General features: G+C 41.0%; 1 protein-coding gene across 2 annotated transcripts in view; it reads left to right on the forward strand.

Annotated features, from left to right (window-relative positions):
• Positions 1-5122: 5122 nt before the first annotated feature.
• LOC139421409 (ubiquitin carboxyl-terminal hydrolase 43-like) overlaps positions 5123-13326 on the forward strand; it is a 90727-nt gene continuing 82523 nt past the window's right edge. The window contains exon 1 of one of the 2 annotated variants that reach the window (XM_071172276.1): positions 5123-6094. In XM_071172276.1, coding sequence (XP_071028377.1) covers positions 5474-6094 — 621 coding nt within the window. In that variant the 5' untranslated portion in view covers positions 5123-5473. The remainder of the gene's footprint in view (positions 6095-13326) is intronic. The other variant, XM_071172277.1, reaches the window with a different exon arrangement.

Here is a 13326-nt window from a genome sequence, read left to right on the forward strand (position 1 = left end):
CTTCACTCCTGAGACTAGCAGGCTGATGACTGTGCACAACCCCCACAGCATGGGTGTGAGTGACAGCCATCGCCACCACCAGAGGCTGCAAGACGATTGCCAGCGGGAAGGGAGGGACAGGTAAAGATCAAGAAGATAAAGCACCATGGAGATAAAGATAAACAACAATGATGGAGATAAAGCACCATAGAGATATAGATAAACAACAATGATGGAGATAAAGCACCATAGAGATATAGATAAACAACAATGATGGAGATAAAGAACCATGGAGATATAGATAAACAACAATGATGGAGATAAAGCACCATAGAGATATAGATAAACAACAATGATGGAGATAAAGCACCATAGAGATATAGATAAACAACAATGATGGCGATGAAGAACCATGAGCATTACAAAGTACATATAGGGTCACCGTTGATAATGGCCATTTTCCGAGGGTGTCTGTCTCAAGGTGAGTTGGGATATGCAAAAATACACATTTCCAATTCACACATGCATATTAATACACACTTTTACATGCATGAAATAGGACAAATATAAGCGCCCACCAAATTATATAATTATAGATACCTATAGTTAGTGGGCATGAAACCTCTGCACTGTGTTAGGGCCTACCAGATAAACAACGTTTTCAAAAACCACAAGCCTTGGCTCATGTTTATTCATAACAGAATCTGGTTACAATGCTATTGATATGAAGAAAGGACTATTAGTTTAGCAAATAGTATTTGATTTTAACAGTGAAACAAATAGAAGCAACAGATACTGTATACTCTGGTTAGAAGTGTCTGCTACCACCCTGAGGAGTACCAGATCATCACTAGTAGCACAGACAGAAAGGAACATCCACAGTAGGATATAGAAGAGCATTTACTGAGGTCAGACTCATTTGTACAACAGACTAAAGTATTGAGGGAGAATTAAACTCTGATTGGGTTAATGACTACCATAGTATTTATTTAGTTATTACCATGGAAACACAATGGATTATTGATCGCACAGTGAGTCGTGTGTGAGCGCCATCACCTTGCCACTGGTCATATTTTAGTGCCAGATGTCATAGTAGCGTAATGCAGTGACAATGACAGTGCATTGTATTCTCTACTAAGGGATCGTTTGTTCCTAAAGCAGACGGCATAGCTATGACTCAGGCAACCAGATGGTCTCTGTCACCCATTTCATCGAGGATGATGTTAACTTCTTCACAGAGAAAACCTAATTGGAAAATGATCTCTCCTTGTTTAACTTAAAACATATATATTTCACTGGTGGACCAGAGCAATCCATTGAGTAGCACACTAACATCACATAAAATATTGTTATTTTGAGGTATTCCACAGAGATCATTTCTCTTGAGGCTTGGTTTTCGTAGTATTATAATTGAGTATTTCATGAGTACAATCCATATGTCTTCATGATGGACGTTTGGACCTGATTTTTTAGATTCAGGACTCTGGATCAAACTGCAGCACTTTCAAAGAAACACCTTTTCTATTTATCTTTAACTGAGGGGGAGTGTTTTGTGTATAAATAGAATATACTTTTTGCTAGCATAATTTCTTTACATCAATAGACTAGGTGCAGTGGGGAGAACAAGTATTTGATACACTGCCGATTTTGCAGGTTTTCTAACTTACAAAGCATGTAGTGAAAATCCAGAAAATCACATTATATGATTTTTAATTAATTAATTTGCATTTCTTGCATGACATAAGTATTTGATACATCAGAAAAGCAGAACTTAATATTTGGTACAGAAACCTTTGTTTGCAATTACAGAGATCATACGTTTCCTGTAGTTCTTGTCCAGGTTTGCACACACTGCAGCAGGGATTTTAGCCCACTCCTCCATACAGACCTTCTCCAGATCCTTCAGGTTTCGGGGCTGTTGCTGGGCAATACGGACTTTCAGCTCCCTCCAAAGATTTTCTATTGGGTTCAGGTCTGGAGACTGGCTAGGCCACTCCAGGACCTTGAGATGCTTCTTACGGAGCCACTCTTTTGTTGCCCTGGCTGTGTGTTTCGGGTCATTGTCATGCTGGAAGACCCAGCCACGACCCATCTTCAATGCTCTTACTGAGGGAAGGAGGTTGTTGGCCAAGATCTCACGATACATGGCCCCATCCATCCTCCCCTCAATACGGTGCAGTCGTCCTGTCCCCTTTGCAGAAAAGCATCCCCAAAGAATGATGTTTCCACCTCCATGCTTCACGGTTGGGATGGTGTTCTTGGGGTTGTACTCATCCTTCTTCTTCCTCCAAACACGGCGAGTGGAGTTTAGACCAAAAAGCTCTATTTTTGTCTCATCAGACCACATGACCTTTTCCCATTCGTCCTCTGGATCATCCAGATGGTCATTGTCAAACTTCAGACGGGCCTGGACATGCGCTGGCTTGAGCAGGGGGACCTTGCGTGCGCTGCAGGATTTTAATCCATGACGGTGTAGTGTGTTACTAATGGTTTTCTTTGAGACTGTGGTCCCAGCTCTCTTCAGGTCATTAACCAGGTCCTGCCGTGTAGTTCTGGGCTGATCCCTCACCTTCCTCATGATCATTGATGGCCCACGAGGTGAGATCTTGCATGGAGCCCCAGACCGAGGGTGATTGACCATCATCTTGAACTTCTTCCATTTTCTAATAATTGCGCCAACAGTTGTTGCCTTCTCACCAAGCCTCTTGCCTATTGTCCTGTAGCCCATCCCAGCCTTGTGCAGGTCTACAATTGTATCACTGATGTCCTTACACAGCTCTCTGGTCTTGGCCATTGTGGAGAGGTTGAAGTATGTTTGATTGAGTGTGTGGACAGGTGTCTTTTACACAGGTAACGAGTTCAAATAGGTGCAGTTAATACAGGTAATGAGTGGAGAACAGGAGGGATTCTTAAAGAAAAACTAACAGGTCTGTGAGAGATGGAATTCTTACTGGTTGGTAGGTGATCAAATACTTATGTCATGCAATAAAATGCAAATTAATTACTTAAAAATCATACAATGTGATTTTCTGGATTTTTGTTTTAGATTCCGTCTCTCACAGTTGAAGTGTACCTATGGTAAAAATTACAGACCTCTACATGCTTTGTAAGTAGGAAAACCTGCAAAATCGGCAGTGTATCAAATACTTGTTCTCCCCACTGTATGTCTAAACTCTACACTACTGGAGCACATGTTTTTTCATGAAAAGTGGTGAGCACAATCACATAGGATGTAAAATCTACACTTTTCCTGAGCTCCTTCTTTGTAGGTTAATGAATTTTTCAACAAGGGACAAATAGAAAGGCACCTGCGTTTTAAAAGGGAAATGTGGTATTTGTGGTCTAAAAATAACTTCAAATAACAGTTGCAACGGAGGCCGAGAGGCTAAGGAGACAGCTGCCAACCCCAGAGATGATTATGGCTCATTCCCACACAACCATGTTTTAACCACTGCATTTTACTATTTGATAGACGGTAGCAGTTTCTATTTGCATACTGTGAAGGACTCATTAGGAGAAAGTCGAGGCTTTAGTTCTAAATCTCCCAAAATGATTTACCAGCCAATAAATGCTGGCATGCACAATACATCTGCTTATAAACATTTTTAAACAGGAGGAGAGATTTTGACACAGACTTGCATTAATTAAAAAGTTTGAATAATGAATACTGGTCATTGTGAAAGACTCTGTATATTATAATCCTGGTTGAAAGATAATGAGCATGCACTTTTGGAAACTGTTGGGTGGATTTTATACATTGTGATTGTATGCATTTTGAAGTTTAATGAGAGTTCTTCACACAACTATTCTACGATCCTTGTTTACTGCACATCAAGGCCTGTAATATTTAACATACTGTATATTTTCTGAGACGGATTGGCTATTGGGAGGTGTATGACGGGTTTGCCTTACGAGAACTAGAAGGGTCCCTCTCAGGATCCATTAATGGAATGCACATCACCCTCGATGGAGACCAGTTTGTGACAGATACAGATGCGTTACCTTAAATCTTGTTTGTATATTCCACTTTATAGTTTCAGACTTGATTTACGCTAATGTAGAATGTATCAAACCCCTAGAAAAATATCCATTATTTATAATCCACATAATAATTAATATTTCCTGTTGCTGCAGGATTATTTTCCTGCTGTGAGAAACTGGCTCAAATTAAGAAACAGCATATGTATGGTTTATACAGTTCAATTTAATCTCAGGCCACAACATTTCTTTGTCTCTCAGAGACATCATTCATCAAGCCTTTGTAAGATGAGATAGTCTGTACTGTACCCATTTTACTGCACTGACAGCAGACTAAATGAAACACTGATATCCCATAATAATGTATGCTTTGTGTCTCCACATAGGTGGTGAATGGTGATGACAAGCTGGTGAACAAGCTGCATTGGACCTTTAAAGATCCCACTCCTATTAGTGTTCCCATTTCATTGCCTGAGTATAGATTAACAAGACATTATTTCACAAGGTCTCCATTTCTGCCAGGGCATTCTCCAAGGTATTGAATGATATTGTTGTGAATGTAAAAGGAGTGCACTTATGCTTTTGCAAAGACTGTTTTTTTCCCCAACCAACAAACTCCATAAAGTTCATGTTTGAGATGAACCTGACTGAAATATGTCTGCTTATTTTCCATCATATTCTTATATCTGTTGTGTATGGTTGGTTACTGCTCTCTTCAGGTGAGCACCTCACCACTGACCTTCATGCCAGTGGGTTGAAACAGCAGGGGTTCCCAAACATTGGGAAATGTATGATTGGCTAATATGTGTGTGTGTTCTAAATGCAAGAACGTGTCCATGACTAATCCATATATTTTATATTAACAGAGAAAACCTGCCAAAAAGAAAATATGACTGTTTCAACATTCAACCATGAAAAACTGTTTGTTTTCATGAGAATAAAAGTTCAACCTGGAAACATGAACTTGATTGTTTTCATGACAATAAAAGTTAAACCTGGAAACATCAACTTGATTGTTTTCATGAAAATAAAAGTTAAACCTGGAAACATTAATTTGTGAGTCAGCGTTTATATAGCCTACTATGCCAGTGTAAACTACTTTGATGATACAGGGACTAGAATCAAAGTGGGAGGGAATAGTCACACACTACGCATATGAATACACGCCTCTTTCGAGACGAAGTTCGAAGCGATGGGTAAGTGCGTGTGTACATGCCCGTAAAGGCTGCAAGTAGGAGGCAAGAAAAGGCGAGGGTAATGTTGAACATCGATGGAGCTCATGTAATTTGGTCAACAAGTATTAAGGGTTTCAGTAAGTGATGAAATGTTTGACGTTTACCGGCTGCACGGAGTCGATATGTGTTGATGTGCCATGGCTCCGCGATGGTTTCACCTCTGTGCGCTGGTGTTCTGTCCTCCTCACGGTATCCGGATGGGAAATCTCTGCAGAAAAGTGGCACACTGGCCTCGAAATTAATTACAGAATTCTCCAACATCGGCAAAGTATTATAAAGATATGGATAAACACTGCAGAATGAAGGATGAAGCCACGTCAAAGGCAGCAACGCGCAAGGAAAACAAACAGAAACATGGACGGCTTTTTCGAAAGAAATCATTGAAGTCGGTGGGGAGTTTTGTAAATAAAATTATCAAAACTTTGGGCACTTTTACCCACTTTGGAGATGTTGCAGTTCAGGGCGCAGAGGATGACGATGGAGGGTTTCGTGACGGGACACCTTGTAACATCAGTACCAACTCAGAAAATATCAAAGAGGATGTCCAGGTCGCCGGGGATGATTCTGTTAAAAATAATTCGATAGCTTCTTCCCGTTGCTCGGTGAAAGAGAGGGTTTTATGGTGCTATGGTGGCAACATTCCAGGTGTTCTAGGCTTGAAAAATCATGGGAACACCTGTTTCATGAACGCCGTGGTCCAGTGCTTGAGCAACACTGACCTGCTCGCAGAGTATCTCGGGTTGGAGCGGTACAAATTGGATTTGAGTCGAAGGAGAATTAATGGGATTGTTAAAAGTGAAGACACGCAGCATGCCAGAGGTGAAGTCACTGAGCAGTTGGCATCACTTGTTAGGGCACTCTGGACTCTGGAATACATCCCTCAACTGTCAGTGGAATTCAAGGTAGGCTATAGTTGGCTATAATTAAATCTAGTTGCTCTTATACCTGTGTACTAATAATATACTTTCTATGTAGGCTATAGTTGGCTATAATTAAATCTAGTTGCTCTAATACCTGTGTACTAACAATATACTTTCTATGTAATAAACTCAGGGCAAGCTATTTTAAGTACCAGAGAGCCAGGGGTGAAGATAACTGCTTTATTTCCATTTGCTCCTGCCCCTGTATACCTTGACTGCACCTTGATTGAAACCGCAACATAAAACAACTATGCTGCTGTCATTCCTAACATGATAAAAAACTATTTGTGTGACATTTGCCTAACATATTGAGGGGATTTACAGAAAATGTTATCATATTGGTCAATAAGCATTTCACTGTTGGTCTACACCTGTTGTTTACGAAACATGTGACAAATAACATTTGATTTGATTTTATATTCCCAAAAATGCTGCCTGAAGCACTATCCATGACATTGGAGCTCATAAGATTTATTAGACTATAGGTAACCTGTTTATTTCTTTCGGCAGGTTTGATTACTTTATAAGTCAGTGCATCAGCTACTACGCTGAACTACAGTTCAATAGCTACTACGCTGAACTCCAGTTCAATAGCTACTACCCTGAACTCCAATTCAATAGCTACTACGCTGAACTCCAATTCAATAGCTACTACCCTGAACTCCAGTTCAATAGCTACTACGCTGAACTCCAGTTCAATAGCTACTACCCTGAACTCCAGTTCAATAGCTACTTTGCTGAACTCCAGTTCAATAGCTACTACGCTGAACTCCAGTTCAATAGCTACTACCCTGAACTCCAGTTCAATAGCTACTACCCTGAACTCCAGTTCAATAGCTACTACGCTGAACTCCAGTTCAATAGCTACTACCCTGAACTCCAGTTCAATAGCTACTACCCTGAACTCCAGTTCAATAGCTACTACGCTGAACTCCAGTTCAATAGCTACTACGCTGAACTCCAGTTCAATAGCTACTACCCTGAACTCCAATTCAATTGCTACTACCCTGAACTCGAGTTCATCTCTCCAGTGCTTTTATAGTCTGTGGGTTTACCCAGATGGCTTTTAGTTCACCACTTAGTAATGAGGTGGCTGGCTGGCACAGTGTGTCACTGGAGTCTGAGGGCATGGGATTACCAGGTGTCTGTCTGGAGTGCTGAGCTAGCACTTTGTTCCATCAGACAGTCACAGCACAGAAGAACCTTGAACATAAACAAAGGACTTACTATACTCTAAACAGACTTTTGAAAGCTGGTGTGTCATATTGAGTGTTTTCCAGGTATGGCGGCTTTGAATGCTGGGTTTTAATATTACAGTCGCTGAGATGATGAGCACCTGGCTGACTCACTACCATTTACAGTGTTTCTGAATTGGACACACTTCATTATGTTAGTTAGGCAACATTGCCATAGAGAATACTGTTTATTGAGAGGAACACTCTCCATTAAAGGATCTGAGAGTGGATCTGAGAGTGTAGATCTGAGAGTGGATCTGAGAGTGGATCTGAGTTTGGATCTGAGAGTGGATCTCAGAGTGGTTCTGAGAGTGTGGATCTGAGAGTGGATCTGAGAGTGGATCTGAGAGTGGATCTAATTTTGGATCTGATGAGTGGATCTGAGTGTTGATCTGAGAGTGGATCTGAGAGTGGATCTGAGAGTGGATCTGAGTGTGGATCTGAGAGTGGATCTGAGAGTGGATCTGAGAGTGGATCTGAGAGTGAATCTGAGTGTGGATCAGGAGGCGGTGACAGTATCAATTTCCCCTCAGGCTTTTCCACCCTTCCCACGCTAAAGAGGAGGAAAAAACAATTATCACACTCCCGCGCCTGCAGTGCTAAGCTCCCATATAGTTCAAGGCCAGATAAAGAGAAGATGATAAGGAGTAGGACAATACATTCACAATGGATTTATTATGGGAAATGCTAATTGCTCTGTGAGGAGAAGAGGTATAAGCGTAACTAGAGGCACACCTTCACCCTGCATTGTGCAAAGCCAGGGGCTCAATCACTTTGCCTCAAGCTCAGTGTAATGTACTGGAAGTATAGGAGTTCAAATAAAATCAAATGTATTTATAAAGCCCTTCTTACATCAGCTGATATCTCAAAGCACTGTACAGAAACCCAGCCTAAACCCCCAAACAGCAAGCAATGCAGGTGTAGAAGCACGGTGGCTAGGAAAAACTCCCTAGAAAGGCCAGAACCTAGGAAGAAACCTAGAGAGGAACCAGGCTATGAGGGGTGGCCAGTCCTCTTCTGGCTGTGTCGGGTGGAGATTATAACAGAACATGGCCAAGATGTTCAAATGTTCATAGATGACCAGCAGGGTCAAAGAATAATAATCACAGTAGTTGTCGAGGGTGCAACAAGTCAGCACCTCAGGAATAAATGTCAGTTGGCTTTTCATAGCCGATCATTCAAAGTAGCTCTACCACTCCTGCTGTCTCTAGAGAGCAGGTCTGGGACAGGTAGCACGTCCGGTGAACAGGTCAGGGTTCCATAGCCGCAGGCAGAACAGTTGAAAATGGAGCAGCAACACAGCCAGGTGGACTGAGGACAGCAAGGAGTCATCAGGCCAGGTAGTCCTGAGGCATGGTCCTAGGGCTCAGGTCCTCCGAGAGAGAGAGAGAAAGAGAGAAAGAGAGAGAGAGAGAGAGAGAGAGAGAGAGAGAATTAGAGAAAGCACTACTTAAATTCACACAGGACACCAGATAAGACAGGAGAAATACTCCAGATATAACAGACTGACCCTAGCACCCCGACACATAAACTACTGCAGCATAAATACTGGAGGCTGAGACAGCTGGGGTCAGGAGTTAGAGAAGTTTTGTCTGGGTGGTGGTCAATGAGGGGCACATTGAGAGTACCCAACCACAATACCAGACTAAAATACCATCCAGAGATTGAATTACCTTTATTGTGCAGTCAGTGCTGTACCTCCTGCCAGAGAGGTCTCAGAGGAGAATCAATCCTAACTAGTTTATTTGGTTTCTGTCTGACCCAATGTTCTGTGTGACCGTTCCTCTCCTCCAAAAAGTAATTATTTCTCACAATCTCACTCTTCTTTGGACACCCTGCCAACTCCTCTCCATCTTTAGCCACTTCCTTCTTATCTTGTGATTAATATGTTGTTGAGAGGACAAAAATCTGAGCTGGCTTCATGTAGTCAAGATAGTTGAGAACTCAAGATAGCTGTAATGAAAAACACTCAATGCATGTGATGAGATCTTTCCTGTGTTTAAGTACACACAGGCGTGCATCTTGGCTGTGGCTCTGTGACCAGAAGGGTCATGAGTTCATGTCTGGCCGTCTAAAACGGTATTTTATGTAATTCCACAGCTGTCTGCAGTAGAGGTCGACCGATTATGATTTTTCATCGCCGATACCGATTATTGGAGGACCAAAAAAATCCGATATTGATTAATCGGACGATTTTTTCATTTATATGTAATAATGACAAATTACAACAATACTGAATGAACACTTATTTTAACTTAATATAATACATCAATAAAATCAATTTAGCCTCAAATAAATAATGAAACATGTTCAATTTGGTTTAAATAATGCAAAAACAAAGTGTTGGAGAAGAAAGTAAAAGTGCAATATGTGCAATGTAAGAAAGCTAACGTTTAAGTTCCTTGCTCAGAACATGAAAACATATATGAAAGCTGGTGGATCCTTTTAACATGAGTCCTCAATATTCCCAGGTAAGAAGTTTTAGGTTGTAGTTATTATAGGAATTATAGGACTATTTCTCTCTATACCATGTGTATTTCATATACCTTTGACTATTGGATGTTCTTATAGGCACTTTAGTATTGCCAGTGTAACAGAATAGGTTCCGTCCCTCTCCTCGCCCCTACCTGGGCTCGAACCAGGAACACATCGATAACAGCCACCCTCGACGCAGCGTTACCATGCAGAGTAAGGGGAATAACTACTCCAAGTCTCAGAGCAAGTGACGTTTGAAACGCTATTAGCGTGCACCCCACTAACTAGCTAGCCATTTCACATCGGTTACACCAGCCTGATCTCGGGAGTTGATGGGCTTGAAGTCATTAACAGCGCAATGCTTGAAGCACAGCAAAGAGCTGCTGGCAAAACGCACGAAAGTGCTGTTTGAATGAATGCTTACGAGCCTGCTGGTGCCTACCACCGCTCAGTCAGACTGCTCTATCGAATCATAGACTTAGTTATAACATAATAACACACAGAAATACGAGCCTTAGGTCATTAATATGGTAGAATCCGGAAACTATCTGTCACGTTCTGACCTTAGTTACTTTGTTATGTCTTTGTTTAGTATGGTCAGGGCGTGAGTTGGGTGGGTTGTCTATGTTTGTTTTTCTATAATTTAGGATTTCTGTGTTCGGCCTAGTATGGTTCTCAATCAGAGGCAGCTGTCAATTGTTGTCCCTGATTGAGAATCATACTTAGGGAGCCTGGTTTCACTTTTGAGTTGTGGGTGTTTGTCTTCCGTGTCAGTGTTTGTTACCACTGTTTTGTTTATTCACGTTTATTGTTTTGTTCCAGTGTTCTGTTGTGTTTGATTAAACATTATGGACAATTACCACGCTGCGCATTGATCCTCCGATCCTTCTCGCTACTCCTCCTCAAAAGTGGAGGACGAGATCCGTTACACTATCATCTCGAAAACAAGACGTTTATTCTTTCAGTGACATACATAACCGTTCCGCATTTTATCTAACAGGTGACATCCAGAAGTCTAAATATTCCTGTTACATTGCACAACCTTCAATGTTATGTCATAATTAAGTAAAATTCTGGCAAATTAGGCGGCCCAAACTGTTGCATATACCCTGACTGCGTGCAATGAACGCAAGAGAAGTGACACAATTTCACCTGGTTAATATTGCCTGCTAACCTGGATTTCTTTTAGCTAAATATGCAGGTTTAAAAATATATACTTCTGTGTATTGATTTTAAGAAAGGCATTGATGTTTATGGTTAGGTACACATTGGAGCAAGGAAAGTCCTTTTTCGCGAATACACACCACATCGATTATATGCAACGCAGGACACGCTAGATAAACTAGTAATATCCTCAACCATGTGTAGTTAACTAGTGATTATGATTGATTGATTGTTTTTTATAAGATAAGTTTAATGCTAGCTAGCAACTTACCTTGGCTTACTGCATTCGCGTAACAGGCAGGCTCCTCGTGGAGTACAATGAGAGGCAGGTGGTTAGAGCGTTGGACTAGTTAACTGTAAGGTTGCAAGATTGAATCCCTGAACTGACAAGGTAAAAATCTGTCGTTCTGCCCCTGACCGGGAGGTCCGTGGGGCGACGCACAATTGGCATAACATCGTCCGAGTTAGGGAGGGCTTGGCCGGTAGGGATATCCTTGTCTCCTTGTCTCATTGCGCGCCAGTGACTCCTGTGGTGGGCCGGGCGCAGTGCATGCTAACCAAGGTTGCCAGGTGCATGGTGTTTCCTCCAACACATTGATGCGGCTGGCTTCTGGGTTGGATGTGCACTGTGTTTAGAAGCAGTGCGGCTTGGTTGGGTTGTGTATCGGAGGACGCATGACTTTCAACCTTCGTCTCTCCCGAGCCCGTACGGGAGTTGTAGCGATGAGACAAGATAGTAGCTACTAACAATTGGATACCATGAAATTGGGGGGAAAAAAGGGGGTAAAATTCAACAACAAAATATTTTACAAAAATAATAATAATGTGTTTTTAACTGACTTGCCTAGTTAAATAAAGATTAAATAAAGGTGTAAAAAAAATATTATAAAAAATAACAATAATATTAATTTGTCCAAATCGGTGTCCAAAAATATAGATTTCCTATGGTTATGAAAACTTGAAATTGGCCCTATTTAATCGGCCATTCCGATTAATCGTCGACCTCTAGTCTACAGGCACCATGAGATAATCAGATAGCTGTCAGGCCCCTGTCTGAGCCCTTAGGCCATGGGAGTATCAGACAAAACAACCAGCCATCTATAAACAATCAAAAACCTTACCTTGTAATTTAAATGGCCCACTTCGTAATTATCTCAAAGCAGAGTTCTCAAACATTATTATCAGTCACTCCACATGCCTCTGACAGAGTAGGAGGAGATAGAGTGAATAGCAAAGACAAGGAATAGCAAAGAAGGTGGATAAGTGTTTGCGTCACATCCCATAAAAAAAATAAACAAACACAATTTTGGAGGAGAAAATGAAAGTGAATGTAAGTCAACTTTATGATGTAACACAATGTATTAGCAAAAGCAATTCGGTGGTTGCACACATTTGTGCTGTTCAGTTACAGGCTAATATTCACTAATATTCACCAAGTAAACTCTAATGTGAGAATGACTAACAGCTTGACAGAAAGAGATTACTTTTCAAGCCTCATTATAAGCAGGCAAAATGTATTTGAGTGAATTCAGAAGAGAGGTCCTTGGTTAACCTCTCTGGGATATGTGGGACGGTAGTGTCCCACCTCGCCAACAGCCAGTGAAATTGCAGGGCGCCAAATTCAAAACAACAGAAATCCCATAATTAAAATTCCTCAAGCATACAACTATTTTACACCATTTTAAAGATATACTTGTTGTAAATGCAGCCACAGTGTCCGATTTCAAAAAGGCTTTACGACGAAAGCACACCAAACAAATATGCTAGGTCAGTACCTAATCACAGAAAAACACAGCCATTTTTCCAGCCAAAGAGAGGAGTCACAAAAATCAGAAATAGAGATAAAATTAATCACTAACCTTTGATGATCTTCATCAGATGACACTTATAAGACTTCATGTTACATGTATGTTTTGTTCGATAAAGTTAATATTTATATCCAAAAACCTCAGATTACATTGGCGCGTTATGTTCAGTAGTTCCAAAACATCCGGTGATTTTGCAGAGAGCCACATCAATTTACAGAAATACTCATAATAAACATTGCTAAAAGATACAAGTGTTATGCATGGAATTTTAGATCTACTTCTCCTTAATGCAACCGCTGTGTCAGATTTCAAAAAAACTTTACGGAAAAAGCAAACCATGCAATAATCTGAGTACGGCGCTCAGACACAAAAACAAGCCATGCAGATACCTGCCATGTTGTGGAGTCAACAGAAGTCAGAAATAGCATTATAAATATTCCCCTACCTTTGATGATCTTCATCAGAATGCACTCACAGGAATCCCAGTTCCACAATAAATGTTTGTTTTGTTCGATAAAGTCCATATTTTATG

Source organism: Oncorhynchus clarkii, chromosome 12 (genome assembly GCF_045791955.1).
Source record: "Oncorhynchus clarkii lewisi isolate Uvic-CL-2024 chromosome 12, UVic_Ocla_1.0, whole genome shotgun sequence".
Classification (NCBI taxonomy): Eukaryota; Metazoa; Chordata; class Actinopteri; order Salmoniformes; family Salmonidae; genus Oncorhynchus; species Oncorhynchus clarkii.